The sequence below is a fragment of the Diospyros lotus genome, chromosome 15, assembly GCF_014633365.1.
Source record: "Diospyros lotus cultivar Yz01 chromosome 15, ASM1463336v1, whole genome shotgun sequence".
In the NCBI taxonomy this organism is placed as follows: domain Eukaryota; kingdom Viridiplantae; phylum Streptophyta; class Magnoliopsida; order Ericales; family Ebenaceae; genus Diospyros; species Diospyros lotus.
The window spans coordinates 32,605,954-32,622,469 of NC_068352.1; the positions used below are offsets into that span (position 1 = coordinate 32,605,954).

Genomic DNA, 16,516 nt, shown 5'->3' on the forward strand with positions numbered 1-16,516 from the left:
TAAAAACTCCCATTCAATATGGAGCCAACCTGCCGGGTTATGAACCCATAAATGGGTGGATTGAATATGACTTGGGGGGATAGTCAAATGTAATAGTGAGGGGAAGAAACTTCCATCCGGCCACCCTTTCTCATTTATATATATAAGTATATATGGATATATATATATAAATGGGCCAGCTGGGATGAGGAAATAGACGAACTGGATATGAGTATATATATAAATATACATAAGTGGGTCACCAATAAGCTAAAACAGGGGCAACACATGGTACTAAATATATATATGTAATTGATTCAAACAATGCATAGGAGGTTTTTGGATAGCATGAATGTGTATATAAATATGGGTCACAGTTCACATAGGCACAATACATCGAACAGAGTATATATGTGTATGTATATATATATAGTAACTGGTTGCTTGGCTGGAACAAGGCATTCTAACAGAGCATGTATACATATATACATATAAGTGGGTCTCTGATTTTGGCTAATATAAGGACTCACCGAACAGGGTTATACACGAATATATAGAGATATACAAGTGGGTCACTCGGCTGGGCAACCATAGAGGCTGTTCGCATATATATATCTATATGTATATAGGTGGGTTTAGCTTAGAACAGAACAAGAGGGAGCCGGAGCATGTATATATATATATAAATATATATATAACACTTACTTACCTTACGGAAGAATAGACTCTTGAAAGAAATATAAGTGGCCATTCCAGAAATAAATTTAGGAGTAAATCAAACCCCATTTCGATACATCAAAGGACAACAAGATGCTTAGGAGAAATTTCCAAAGAAAGAAAGAAATGTTATAACAAGAGGAAGAAGAAGATTAAATTACTTGCAGAGAGAGAAACATGTATATACTTATATATATATGGATATATTTGTAAACGTCCAGGAGACAGAGCTTGCCCAAGAATTTGATGAACATTAAAGAGAATGTGGGAAGGAGCTTGCCTGAATCGATCCAACGGAAGAGAAGCAGCTGTGACTTTCCTTCGCAGCTCCAGTTGCCAACAGAAAATGGGAGAAGAAGGCAAGGAAGAGAAAAGAAAATGACGGCCAAATAAAATAGGAGACAGCAATGGTACAGTATTAGGTGCATAGAAAAGAAGAAGGATAAAGTGAGAGAAAAGGCTGCAAGTTGCGCCTATTTTTAGAAATAAGCAGATCTGCCCTTCTAGTGGACAGCATTTTCTGGGGTATTTCAAGCATAGATGCTTTTATTATTATTATTATTATTATTATTATTATTATTATTATTATTATTATATAAAACCTAAATTTCCTTTACCATTGGACTCAGCCCAACTCAACAATTTATTGGCCCATCTAAAAGCCCATAATTCCTCCACTAACTAAATTGAGTCCAAAACATTAGTTTCCTAAATTCTTAAAAAAATTAGACCCATACACTTAAATTCATGATCACAAGAACCATAAAATAAGATTGTACAATCTAAAACTATTTCTACGCCCTCAAAGAAATTTACCATTAAATATTAAAATACTTAGACTCACATTTAGAATGCCCTTGAGTTAAAATTAAATATGAAAAACACCTAGACCCAATTTAGGGTCATTACAATAGTAGCCAAGTAATCCAATCCAATCATATACACTAGCCAAAAAAAAAAAAAAAAGATATCAATTAAAACAAATGATTAAAAAATTTTTTGTATGCGTTTGATTTGAAACAAATAAAAAAAAATTGATACCAATTTAAAGTTGATACCAATTGAAAAATTAAAGCCAATTGTTTGAAATCATATTGCCAATAAAAAGATTGATACCAATTGCTAAAATAATATAAAGTTTTTGAAACCAATTGCTGTAAAAAAAAAAAAAAAAATCCTTTTGATACCTCTTGTTGAAGAGCAATGAAACAAAATGATATCAATTGATAAAACAATGAAGCACTAGGATACCAATTGATTTTAAGAAACATATTTAGGCATACTTATATTTAAAAAAAATAGGAGGTGAAAATTTAATCGATTAATCTCATTTTCTCCTTTTGAAACATAGGCTAAAAATAATTAACAAAATATGTACCAATATATTCTACGAGGCCTAATACACACATAAATGAAATATTTAAGCACATAAAACACACAACATATTTAGACCCTTTCAAAAATAATTCTTCTAGAAAATAGGGACTAAAATGTCCAAAACCTCATTTATCTTCCAAATGAACCAATTTTGCTTGCATTATATGACTCCAAAAATATATCTATCAATAGGTCATGCAAGTTGGATCAACAATGGAAATGAGAGTTTTCTAACAAAATCCCAAAGAATTTCAAGCATTTAAACACCATGGGATAAACCTAGACACAAATATAAAAATTTTCATTAAGCCCAATCTTTTATATGCCATAAGATGATTTTTCACATTTTAAACATTTGGCAAGCTTAGATTTCAAGCCATAATAATTTTAAAATTTAGGAATGATGTGATTACCCAAAAACCGAACCTCTCATATTCTCATTTATCCCATTGACTTTCCATCTTATTTTTGAGAGTGAGGTCTGGACCATAGAACTTCTCACCTCTCTTGTGCCATGAGTCTCCACTTAAACAAATATAACATGTTCTGCATGTGGATCTCATGCACATTAGCACACATAAGGCTAAGTTTTAACCTTGGGCACCCATCTATAGATGGGACCTTTGGCTTTTGGGTCTTGAATGCCCTTTGCCTTAGTGTTGGACCCTTTTCATTTGTTGAACTACCCCTTTTGGCACCCAAATTTTGATTTCATTTCTCTTAGGGGGATGGGGAGTCCATCTATATGGTTTTCAATATTTCTTTTGATATTTTGGCTTTGGCTGTGGGGGATTAGAATTCTTCTTCACAATTAAGGTTGTTAAAGACTTCTCTGTTGCTCCATTTTCTAATGTGAGATTGGAATTTTGAGCTTTTAGAACCAATACTTCTTTCTCCAAGATGGGGATTTTTTTAACCATTTTATCATCTATTTTTGCTTCATTTTTCTTTTTAATCTTTCCTTATAATATTTCATTTTCTTCTTTGAATTCTAGAATCTTTTCCTTTAAGATCTCTACTTCATTTTTTAAAAAATCATTCTCCATTTCAAGATCTTCTTTTTCCTTAGCAAAAAAATTATTTGCATTCTTAAACTCTTTCTTAAGAGACTTAAATTTAACAAATAACTCCTTAAATGCCTCTTAGAGTTCATCTACTCCTACATTCTCTTCTTCTTCATCCTCAAAGGCCATGAAGCATACTCTTGCCTCTTCTTTTTCGGATTGAGAATATTCACTTCCATCCCATGCATAGAAAGTATGCCTTTTTGGATATTTTAAATGCTTCTTCTTCATCTTCTTATATTTCTTTTCTTCCTCTTCCTTTGGACACTTTTTTTTATAATGCCCAACTTCTTGACAATTGTAGCAAGTAGAAAGTGATTTCTTGCTATCCTTATCTTGCTTTTTCATTAAATTCTTTAAAGTCTTTTCTAGGAGAATTACATCTTCATCATTTTCACTAGAAGACTCACTTTCACTCTTAGTTGAAAATTTAGCTTTTAAACCTATATTCTTCATCTTCTTTATGGGTTATTTCATTTGATTAAGAACTAACTCATGGGTTAAGAGATTCCTAATGAGCTCTTCCATTTTCAAGATTCCAAGATCTTTGGCTTGAGTGATAGCGGTAACCATAGGTTGTCAATCTATGCTAAGTGACCTAAGTATTTTCTTTACTTGATCACTTTCGGGGATAACCATGCCAAGCATCTTTAGAGAGTTAACCAATTTTTGAAACCTAGCATTCATATCACTAATGGTCTCATTGCCTAACAATTTTAACGCTTCATATTGGGACATTAAAAGATTTATCCTAGTATCCTTAACTTGATCAGTCCCTTCATATATAACTTCTAATTTTTTTCATATTTCATGAGATGTGGAGCATGAAGAGATTTGTTCATACTCACTAGGCAATATAGAACAAAATAAGATATATTTGACCCTATGATCCATTTCAAGATTATTTATATCTTCTTCACTCCAATCTTTTTTTCTTCCCTAGATAAGGTAAAACCATCCCTAACAAGTTTCCACAAGATATAGCTAATTGAAAAGATGTAGGATTCCATCCTCATTTTCCAATACCTATAATTGGTTCCATCAAAGAATGGGGGACAGGAGGGAGAAGTTCCCTCAACTATACTAAGAGATACATATGAGGCTATTTTATGATCTTTTCCTAAGATTTGAGACTTGAAACACAAATATTTTAGGACCCGCTCTGATACCAATTATTGGTCCCTTGACACACAATGGCCACTCAAGAGGGGGGTAAATTGAGTGATTAAAACTTATTAAACCGAATTCTTTCCTTTTAAAAAATCTTGAGCTTTTCTTATACAAAGAAAGTACTTGTTGTAAATATATATGTTGTTTGGGAGTGATAGCAATATAAATATGCAAACAACAATAACAACACAAGAATATATAGTGGTTCGATGTCTCCAACACCTACTTCACTCTCTCAAGGTCAACCTGACACTTCAGGTTTCATTATAACCACACCTAGGTTTTCCAACAAGTTCACCTAGGAAACTTTTACACCACACCAAGGTTTTCCCCTTAGTTCAGCCCGAAAACTAAAACAACAATTCACCTAGATTTCTTAGGCTCTAGGAGGCCACTCACAATCCACAATTAATACAAATGAACAATCCTATGTCCAACAAACTTGAACTAATATAGGTATGAATACAATGAAAATGTACAAGACAAATGAACAAATATAATGATATAACTTTTACCACACTTGGAGAGAATTTCTTATTTGCCTTGGGCTCCAAAGATTTATTTTTAATGCTTGGGCCTAGATTGCTTTTCTTGAGTGCTTAAGATCTTGAGAGTGCCTTTAGAAAGATTGATCTTGGTTGTGCATTAGCCATCTCCAGATTTCTCCCTTTACTTTTATAGATTTGGCTTTCAACAACTCTTTTAACAACTAGAAAATCTGACAGTTGGAATCTGGGAGTTGACTTTTCTAAAATAGGAGTCGACTTCCATTTTAAATGGGAGTCGACTCTAGTTATAAAAGAGTCGACTTCTTTAATGCTAGAATCGACTATTCGAAATACACTAATTTTTCCAGGTCGACTCTGCATAACATGCTCTCGACTAGGTCGACTCTAGCTTTGAAATAGTCGACTTCAGCTTAAAGGGAGTCGACTCCATTGAAACAAGGGTCGACTTCTGAGGCCAATTTTACAAAAAATAGATCTCATACAAATTGCAATTGTTTGAAAATATAATCCATATAGCATGTATACATTACAATATATGTCCATATTTTCTTAATTTATATTTTACCTTTCATTTACTTTAATACATAAATATAAATAAGAAAGTACCTCTCATTTGGATTCAATAAAAATATATAAAAAAATCAAAATCAATAACAACAAGAAAGTAGAATTTTAATTTTAGAACAAATTCGGGATTTTGCGATTTTACCACTCCCCAAATACATACTTTCTATTTCTTAAAAAATTCATTAAAAATCATTTTAGCAACAATAAATATTAGCTATCAAAACATCGGGAGATAGATTTTCAAAATGAAAACATTTTCTTATATGTCTTCTTATAATGCGTTAATCTTCCAGACTTAGAAAAATAGAATTTCTTGGGTTATTTTGATACACAAAATACTATAATACTTAAAATATGTTATCCACCATAAGACATATCTAAAAATCCATTAAGGGATTTAAATATATCAAAAATAATTTTACTAAAATTATGTTTTGTTAAATATCAAAATACACAATAGGTTGATTAGAGCAATTTGGATCAACACTCTCTTTCTTTATGAATGTGACAACAATGTTTCTTTTGTTGCATTTCTTGACTTGTGTATATATAGGCATTATTTATTTGAAGATATAGTGTCAAAAACCTCTTACATGTATTCAACATTGTTTTGTGATATTGTGAAAAAATGACATATCAAGTCACAATCATTATTGTCACTTGTGATGCTGTCTTTCTCTTGTTGTATCAAATGAATCCATAACAGATGGTTTCCTGCAGTGTTCTTTCTGCAAACAACTTTACGGGAACAATTCCAGCCACACTCGGCAACCTTACGAACTTGAAAGATTTGTAAGTTATAATCGCTTGGACATTTATTAGTTTTAATTTGAGTAATTCTAAAACCACATTGATTGATCTCAGTAGGATAGATGGGAGTAGTCTATCTGGGAAGATACCAGATCTGATTGGAAACTGGATAAAAATTCGTAGATTGTAAGTATTATTTTTTTAGTTTGCTATTATTGTTTTGTTTTTTCGTGGAAATTATTTTTAATTAAGAACGTTTTAGATAATGTCAAATTCAATCTTTCAGGGACATGCAAGGAACATCTATGGATGGCCCCATTCCTTCTACCATATCTCAGCTGACAAACGTTGAAGAGTTGTGAGGAAATTTACATTCGACATAGCATTTTGTAATTTGTTTTAGCCATAACTAGTTCAGGGGTCTATAATGCTTTATGGACGTAGAATGGTTATAAAGCAATCTGATATAGTGCATTTTGATTTTCAGGAGAATCTCATATTTAAAGGGACCAGATATGCAGTTCCCTAATCTTCAGCAGATGAAGAAGCTAGAGTATCTGTGAGTTAAATATGGATGTAATTTATGGCAAGAACTCAATTCTATACTCATAAATTTGTGTCTCAATGACCTTATCTAGCTGCTTTAACTTTTGGTCCGCAGGATACTTAGAAATTGCCTAATTACTGGTCCAATCCCAAATTACATTGGTGAACTTCCTGCACTTAAAACTTTGTAAGTTTATTCTAATTGGTACTCGTACTGAGATACATTGTTTCTTAAAAGTTTTAGGTACTCAATTACTGATTTGATATCTCTTAACATATATATAAAAGAAAAGTGTGAGAAGTAATTTTTGAATAGTTCACACTAATAATACAAGATTTACAAAGATATATATAGACATTTGAACAGTACAAATTTGACTTTGGACGAGTTGAGAAGCGCCTACAGTTTGGCTACAACAATGGCTAGGAATTTAACTTTAGTGCACCTACAAGTTGGCTATAACAACGGCTAAGAGATTGCCCTGGCACACTCCGCAAGAGTGGTGTGCCCTCCAGGACACCAATCTTGTTTTTGAGATAGTGATGACATTGCTTGGATAAGGGCTTTGTGAGGCAGTCAGCAAGTTGATTTGTGGTGGAGACATGTTACACTCGGAGAAGACCTTGTTGGACAAGATCACGAACAAAGTACACATCAATTGCTATGTGTCTCATCCAACTATGCCCTACCGGATTAAGGGAAAGATATGTGGCACTGAGATTGTCACAGTAGATGATTGGGACATGTGGAACTTGGATGTAGAGTTCAGAGAGTAAAGATTCTAAAAAGTGAATCCATGTGAGTTTAGTGGAGGTTGTTACTAAGGATCGATATTCAGCCTCGATAGATGAACGAGCCACTGCATGTTGTTTGGAAGATTTCCAAGAGTTGAGATTCCCACCATAGAAAACAAGATAAGCAGATGTTGAAGTGTAATCATCCTTGTTGCTGGCCCAATTTGCATTGCTAAAGGCATAGAGAGAAGAGGGACGGCTTGTATGAAGGTGAATGCCATGAAATATTGTAGGTTTGAGGTAGTGTAGAAGGCGTTCAAGGGCTTCCATGTGCATAGTAGTGGGTTTGTGCATGAACTAGGCTAGGTGATTTATTGAGAAGGCAATGTCTGGCTTTGTCATGGATAAATACTAGAGAGCACCAATAATACTTTGATATTCAGAGTAATTCACAACTGCTATAATACCCAATAAATTTGGGTTATTTAAGAATAAGTATTTTATTAGAAAAAATAAAATTTTGGAGAAGATTGGTATCTAAATAGTCTGAAAATTTGACCGAATCGACTGCAGGGAATGCCCCAAAGTGTAATTATCTAAAGAAAATGATACGACATTGACGAGTATTCCGAGATAGGATTTATGGTATTAAAAGAAATCAAAATCGAGATGATTTTTGGTATAGTTAAAATTCAGCTATGATTTAGGTTGAAAAATTGAATTATCATAATGGACTCTTGAAAAATCAACGGAACCCTAGGGAGGCTCCAATTTTGCGTAAAGATCAACCCTGAGGTAGTTTCGGGATGAAACAAGAGCCTGGTGAGAATACTGGGGCAAAATTAGTCTTTATCAAGTAATTATCGATTATTAATTTCGAGGAAATTGATGTTTTGAGTGGCTTGATGATGAATAATTATGTCGTTAGAGGGTCGAAAGTGCAATTAATAAAACCCTCAAATAAAATTAATGAGATTGTTAAATGTTTGAAGGATTATGTGTATTGTAAGGCTTACTATTTCTTGTTGGAGTTTGTGGCTTTTAGGGGGATGGTGCAGGTCACAACCCCGGATTTTGGGTCATAACAAAGTTGGTATCAGAGCTTAATTGGAGTCAAAAACCCTACTTAACAATTTAGGGGTTGTGGACTCAAGGCAAACGTTTAATTGGAGACTTAAGGGTATCAGATACAGTTAAAACTAATTAGTAGAAATCCCAAGTGGAGGCTTAGGGGAAAAGAGACTAATGGTCCGTAAAACGAAATTCCTACTTAGAGATTTGGGGATTGTCGGTTGAAGTCTTAAAAGTTATGAATTTTAGTGTGGTGTAGTGGAAGTGCATGTCTAGGAAAGTTCTAGCTAAGAAAAGACTTGGTATTTAAGTGTATCAGTTTGTGACCCACCTCTCTTTTCTAGGAACTTACCTGGTGTACTATTCACATACAAATACTATTCTAGTATACAGTTACAATTCATATGGTTATGATTGGTCTGATGTCACATGGCCTAGCTAATGAGTTAGAATCAAATGATAAGTATTTTTTAGGATCAATTAAGGTCTCGAAAATAAGATGTATAGATAGGGATCCAACGGATTGGGTCAAACGAGAGGCCAAGGATGGCCAAGTAATGCCACGTGAGTTGCGTAAATTGATGAGATGATAATGGTGCAACCGATGTGACTTGTAGAGACTAAGTAAGGAACCCTAGTAGCATGACGTCACTACTGGTTCGGTGTTCGCAGTGACAGATTTGGATCTAGGACACACGTGCAGAGGGCTAAGGGATGGCTTACGATAAGTTACAGGAGACCCGTCGATCGAAGCATCATAGCAGACTACCTGGGGAATGATCATATGCTGAAGATTTGGGGCAACACAGTAGGGTCCGAGTTCCAATGGTCTAGGATGCAAGGCGTACCACTAACTTATCAATCAAGGCTGAGAGCCTAGGGAATCAACCCAACTTAAGATGGATTGTATGGAAGAGACACGATCTAAGGAAGAAAAAGCATGTAATGTCTTGAATGCGAACTATGTGTCTTATTTAAAGAATTGTATTTAGGTTCGTGGTCATTTTGTGAAATGGGTAATGAGGTGAACATCATGAGGCTCGAGGGGAAGATTAACCTTGATGTCTAGTATGGCATTGTTAAGTGAGATCATGAGATGGTCGTGTTTGCATTTGCCTCAAGGAAAGAGTTAGGTTGTTTAGGAAGAGATACCTAATGTGTGAAATGAACATGGTATAATTGATGTATATAGGCGCTACCTATGAGGTGATGAAATCACTGGCCGCAATGAGTGCCTAGAATGAATGTTCTTAAGGAAGGAGTTAGACTCGTGGAAGCAACAACGAATGATAGTTCTTGGAGGACTACGACAAGACTGTGCAGTATCACTCGAGGCGTACCCGCGTGAGGGTCGAGACGCTTGATGTAGGAGTAAGCCTACTATGCGATTGAAGTGATGATGACAATTTGGGTGTTGACTGAAGGTAAGTGTAGTACTTATGAGGAACTAATGGTCGTGTGCCGATAATCAGCTGGATCCAAAGAACAAAATGAGAGAGTCGGTGGATTTTTGATAAATAAGATTTCGAGTAGTAGAACATGGCTAGTTAAAAACCTTGACAGCAAGTTGTGAGAAGACAATCTCGGTTAAAAGTAAGGTTCAGGTATCGAAAATGCAAAGAGTTGCTTGATAGGTCATAGCAACGTAAAAATGAATGATGGGAAACCTAGTCAACAAAGGTTGTGACTACGATTTAATATGCCGAGTGGGCTTGAGGATTCAAAAGTCTGTGAGAAGGGATACGTGAATGGGTTGTGTCTTGTGCAACTGTATGGGGACCTGAATTATTATTTGAGGATTGAGGCATCCTTAGGCAAAGAGTCCTTGGGAGTTTTTGAGGTTCAATTATTCACGAGTTTCTAGAAGATGATTAGAACCAAATATCGTGATCTGATTCGGGATCTTTGGAGATAAATCGGGTTAGGATTCCAGAGGAATTTCCTAAAGGTGATTTTAAGGGCTATTGAGGATCTATGATGAAACTTTAGAATTTTCAAAACAAATCCAGCAAGGATTGGAGTACCTACTTACTCTAGCTAGAAGAAAAGTTATGGATTATCGTCTTGAAAATTGTGTGAAATCTTTGACGTGATCGAGCAATGTGCTAGGATGATGGGTCACAGTAGGAGAAGCTGCAAACCTAAATTGATTAAAGATTCGAGATTTTTGACTTTGGTGAATGTAACTCTCGTATGGCTAGACGATTAGTCTAGATAGCCCTGGTGGGCAAATTGGGAGATGTGTAGCTAAGCAATCATTAAATTGATGTTAGCAAGTTATGAAAATAAAGAGCCTATTGATATAAGGTATAGGCACTTACGGTCAGTGAAAAGCCGTAAGAAAAATGGAAAATACTAGGATATATTCACGGAAGAATTAACACGATTATTTCTTAATGATGAAATTGCCAATGATAGCTTGAGGTTATTGAATGCTTAGCTATCTGTGACTTGATTGAAGACGTGAACTATCGGTGATAATTAAGAGCCAATATTTTTACCTCAATTTAATAAATTATTAAACAGCTGCAAGAGGCTGAGATATTTTATGATCAATATGCAATCGAGGGTAAGACAAGGGAATGAGACACTAAAATACCAAAAATATAATATTCATTCCATATGTTCAATACGATTACAAGAGATCAAGCCATACAATTATTCAAAAGAAAAAGGCAAACTATAGAATTGATAAAGTTGCTGATGCTCAATGACGACGATGATTTCCAAACACAACTGATCCTAGCTCATCGATGTCATCTCGAGGTGGCATCTGGCTACTCCTAGTTTCACCAGGATAAGCTAGAAGAGTAGCATCTGGGAAACTAGGATGAGAGACGTCATCTGGGATGATGGGAAGATCGGAGCTCCAGTTTGGGTTTTGATCAGGTTATAAAAGAGACCAATCTGGGACATGTTGGGATGTGCAAGATAGGTCGCAAAAAGTAAATCCTGCAAATGAGCTCAATAAGATTGCAAATCATTGACCTGTTGTTGAAGAGCAAGAATGTAAGATACACAACCATAGATGGGATCTTAAAGCCGAGTTAAAACTTTAATAGTAAGTGAAACGGTTGCCTCTGATCGATCCCTTGTTAGAAATTGGAACAAAAGGAAGAAGGCATTGTTGACACCAAAAACTCTGTGGATGGCAGAAAAGTCAATAGCTCATTCCTCATGGATGAAGTAAGGGGCAAAGAAGCACCATAGGGGGCATTGGGCATATAAGACCATGCAGACACCACATCAAGACTAGGGTCTTGGTATGTTGTGCCTTGGCATATTGGATCTAGGTTCTGGCTCAGATCTAGACAAATTAGATATGGGTCAGATCTAATTGGATGGGTCAAATTAGATATGGATCAGATATAATTGGATGGGTCGGACCTAAATAGGGTCGGGTAGGGTCAGATCGACCCAGATCTGGTTCCGATCTAACAACAGCGGGCAGTAACGTTGATGGTTGACAGAGGCGGCGATCGTCGCAGTGATGTCTAGGGAAAGCGGGGCGATGGTCAATGGTTGTGAAGGAGCAGGCGGCGGCGTGGCCAGATCTGGCTGGTGGAAGGCAGCAGTCGGAGGCGATGGCAGCTGATTGCAACGACTAGGGATGATGTGCGCGTAAGAGATCGAGGCAGCAAAGGCGTCAGCCGGTGGTGCGATCGAAGGGTCGATGGAGCTGGCTGGCAGCGAACATAGCAGCTGCAGCGGAGGCCGGAGATGGTCGAGCTATGTGCAGTCGGTGGGCGAGAAGAAGAATAGAGGAAAAAGGAAGAAGAAGGGAAGAATTTTTTTTTTTTTTTTGAAAAAACGTGTTTTATTATTCTGGAGATTTTGGCAAGAAGAAAAAAATTATCCGGACACGCGAAAGTTGAGTTCGGGACTTTTCGGGTATTTATAGTCCTGACCCTATGTTTCAAAACATGGAGCAACATAAGGTTCGAAATAAAATTCTAGGAATCAGGTTTCGAAATAGGATGTTAGGATGTTTCGAAATAAGATGTTTTAACAAGCTGTTGTTAGAGGTTCGTGATGGGACACTTTGGAATAGTTGTGCCTATAATATGACTCATGAGATAAGTCTAATGAGAATAATCTGTCAGATGCAGTGAGAGCTTGTGATAGCTCAAAGGATCGGGTTACATGTTAGTGAAACATGAGCAAATGATTAGGTATGGATCACACCAAGGCACAACGAGAACCACCCAATATATGACTTGGAGTGGCAGCTAGGGTAGTGCTCTTGAGGTTATGGGGGCATTACCGGTATGGTGAGACATTTGACGTGCTCACAAACCATGAAGAAGCCTAAGGTATGTGTTCTCACAAAAGGAGCTGAATATGAAACAACAATGATGGATGGAGTTCCTTGAGGGCTACGACTGCACTACTTTATATCACCTGGGGCGTGGCAGAGAGATGCCCGACGCTTTGAGTAGGAGTATGTCTACTGTGATTGGGTGGATAGCTGTGAGTGGCAATTGTTGAAGACTTTTAGCCTGCTAACTGTAAGTGTAATGCCGAATGGATCATTTGTTTTTATCACTGGCCTGACGGTTTAGCTGGATCTGGTGAACAAGATACGGAAGGCATGTGTGATTGACAAATGTATTTGTCTATGGATTGATGATTATGGCCAGCCCAAGGGTTTTGATTACTTAGATGTGAGTTGGCACTCTCAAGTGTCAGGGTAGGATATGTGTGCCTAAAATGTTAGGGAATGTGTGGTCACTTGTAAAGGACCACAACAGTAATTTTTGTGAATAAACACGGCATGCTCGTAGGCATGGGATGTGTAATGAATACAAACTCAGGATGGTTGTTAACGATCGAATCGATATGTGATCGACGTGTTCAAGTAATAAGGTGAGTTTTGTCTTAATTACTTGATCAGTCAGATGAAAATTTTGAGGACGAAATTTCTTTAAGGAATGGTGAATGTAATACCCAAGAAATTTGGGTTATTTAAGAATAAGTATTTTATTAGAAAAAAATAAAATTTCAGGGAAGATTGGTATCTAAATAGTCCGAAAAATTGACCGAATCGACTGTAGAGAATGCCCCGAAGTGTAATTGTGTAAAGAAAATGATACGGCATTGACGAGCATCCTGAGATAGAATTTATGGTATTAAAAGAAATCGGAATCAAAATAATTTTCGGTACAGTTAAAATGTAGCTATGATTTAGGCTAAAAAATTGAATTATCATAGGGGACTCTTGAAAAATCAACGAAACCCTAGGGGGGCTTTGGTTTTTCATAAAAATCAACTCTGAAATGGTTTCAGGATGAAACAAGGGCCTAGTGAAGACACTGGGGCGAAATCAGTCTTTATTAAGTAATTATCGGTTATTAATTTCGAGAAATTGATGTTTTGAGTGACTTGATGATAAATAATTATGTCGTTAGAGGGTCGAAAGTGTAATTAGTAAAACCCTTAAATAAAATTAATGAGATTGTTAAACGTTTGAAGGATTATATGTATTGTAAAGCTTACTATTCGCTATTGGAGTTTGTGGCTTCTAGGGGATGGTGCCAGTCACGGCCCGGATTCTGGGTTGTGACAACTGTAGTACCATCATGCAAGTTGAGAGAAGTGTTGGTTGAAAGTGGAGTTTGAACCTCTTTTTCTTATACCATTTTTGTCCGTTCAAGAAGATCACAAATGTATTTATGTTGATTGAGAAAAATACCAGTCTTGGTAGGAATGGCCTCGATGCCTAGAAAAAAATAAAAAAAGCCCAAATCTTTGATGTGAAATTGCGTGGCCAAATAAGATATGCAATGATCAATGGCAAAAATGGAAGAGTTAGTAATTAGAATGTAATCCACGTATACAAGAGCATAAAGAAACTAGTTACCTTATTGATAATGAAAAGTGATGAGTCAAATTTGGAGGCATGAAAGCCATCTGAGCATAAAAATAAGTGTAGAGCAGTGAACCAGGCTCGGGGGGCTTGCTTGAGCCCATAAATTGATTTCTTTAAACGATAAACATGGGTAGCAATTTTAAGAGTGATGAATCCAGGTGGTTGAGCCATGTACACTTCTTCATTCAAATGACCATGAAGGAACACATTATTCACATCCAATTGTCTAATGACCCAACGGGATTAGAGAATAATAGAGAGTACTAAGCGAACTGTGGTAGGTTTATTAACTGAACTGAAGGTTTGTATGTAGTTAAGGCTTGGTAATTGATGGAATCCCTTGGCCATTAGTCTCGCTTTATACTAGAAAATTGAGCCATATGGGTTTCTTTTGATACGAAAAACCCATTTGCAACCAATAATATATTGAGATTAATTTCGCTGAACTAGATCCTAAGTACCTTGTGCAAGCAGGGCATTTAATTCATTTCTCATAGCCTCACACCATTCAGGAGACTTCATTGCCTCAAAAACACATGTTGGTTCAACATGGGGTGGAAAAGGATATTTGGTGGTTATTAGGAATTTTTTATTAGGCTTGTGAATATTGTGCATGGATCGAGTAACGGGCCTTGAGGGAACTATCAGTGATGCACGAACAAGTAGTGGCAAAGCATAGGATGATGATAAGTCATTGGCAGGCAAGGAGATGGTATCAACAAGCATGGTTGGAGGTTAGTTAGCTTGGAATGGATGTTGTTTGAAGGTGATTGGTTGAATAAGGAAGGGATGGGCATGAGGGTAGAGAATTGAGGGATAAGTGACGTTGAAATAAGGGATGAGATCCAAGAGTTTGAGTGGGATTGGAATCTTGATGTGTCGTGGAGGATAAGGACATTGGCAGAGTAAAAGCAGGCGTGGGCCCATAGGGTAATGGTGTGGATTTTGAACAAAAAGGGAATGGAAATTTAGTTTCAAAGAATACCACATGTCGGGGAAGGTAAATTTTGTGGTGGACTTGGTCAAGGCATTTGTAGGCATGGTGCTGGGGAGAATAGTTAAGAAAGATACAAGGAGTGCTACAGCGATCAAGTTTATGATTTGAAAAGGACAAAGCCAAGGATAACAAAGACATCCAAATACCTTTAGGGTAGTGTATGGTGGTGGCTTGTGAGAGAGTTCAGAAAAAAAAGCTGTTATTTTATAGAGTTGGGGTGGGCATGCAATTGATGAGGTACACAACTGTTTGGAAAGCATAACACCAAAATTTTGGAGGCATTGAGGCATAAGTGAGGAGTGCAACTGTGTTGTTTCAACAATGTGGCAATGTTTGTGTTTGGAAAGATCGATATGATCAGAAGTGTATGGTGGGGAATATAATGTAAAATGCCATGGGTTTGAAAGAAAGATTTGAGTTTTGTGTATTCAGTGCCCCCATCAGTATAAATAGAGCGGATTTTGTGAGGAAAGAAAGATTTCACTTGAGTATGAAATTTTTAAAAAATGTAAAACACTTCATTTTTGAATTTCATCAGAAATAACCAGACATATCGAGTGAAATGATGGAATTCATTGATTAAAGTAATTGGGGAAGGTCCCCATACATTAGAATAAAGAAGTTCTAATGGTGAGGTCTATGTGATAGAGGATTCAATAAATGGTAATTTATGGCTCTTATTCAATTGACAAGCAGAATAGTGAAAATGAGTTTTGGACTTGATGGAGTCATTGTCCTTGAGAACATGTAGGATTTTTAGGGATGGGTAGCCAAGGCGAACACACTAGAGGATTGGAGTGGAGTGAGCGGTTGAGAGAGCAATTGGTCTCTGTTACGGAAGATCACTTACCAAAACAAAGGTTTAGTACAAATATAAGCAAAACCAAAGAGGTATCGAAAAAACCAGTCAAGAACACAAAGAGTAATAGTAAAAGAAACTCCCTGTAAAATAACTCGTCAAGGCTCAGATCTGGGTCTGTCCAAGTGTGTACCACCCACGTAACTCCAGAAAATAGGGACACCAAGCCTCACAGAAGCACACAAGGAACAAGCCACTGAAACCCCCAAATAGGAGCCCAAAACCCTCTCGGCCAAAACACCAAGGCTTCTCCCCAAAACCACACAGGTTACGCTCACCACCAGATCCACCAAGGAGAAAGAACGA

The 16,516-nt window shown here is 36.5% G+C and overlaps 2 protein-coding genes across 2 annotated transcripts in view; one reads left to right on the forward strand and one right to left on the reverse strand.

Moving 5' to 3' along the window:
- Positions 1-16,516, reverse strand: part of LOC127791537 (probable leucine-rich repeat receptor-like serine/threonine-protein kinase At3g14840) — a 108,456-nt gene that overhangs the window by 62,051 nt on the left and 29,889 nt on the right. The window lies entirely within an intron of this gene.
- The window catches only part of LOC127791539 (probable LRR receptor-like serine/threonine-protein kinase At1g53430), a 49,632-nt gene that overhangs the window by 16,309 nt on the left and 16,807 nt on the right, over positions 1-16,516 (forward strand). Inside the window, exons 7-11 of the mRNA XM_052321464.1 lie at positions 6,104-6,175; positions 6,248-6,319; positions 6,420-6,491; positions 6,621-6,692; positions 6,795-6,866. Coding sequence (XP_052177424.1) covers positions 6,104-6,175; positions 6,248-6,319; positions 6,420-6,491; positions 6,621-6,692; positions 6,795-6,866 — 360 coding nt within the window. The remainder of the gene's footprint in view (positions 1-6,103; positions 6,176-6,247; positions 6,320-6,419; positions 6,492-6,620; positions 6,693-6,794; positions 6,867-16,516) is intronic.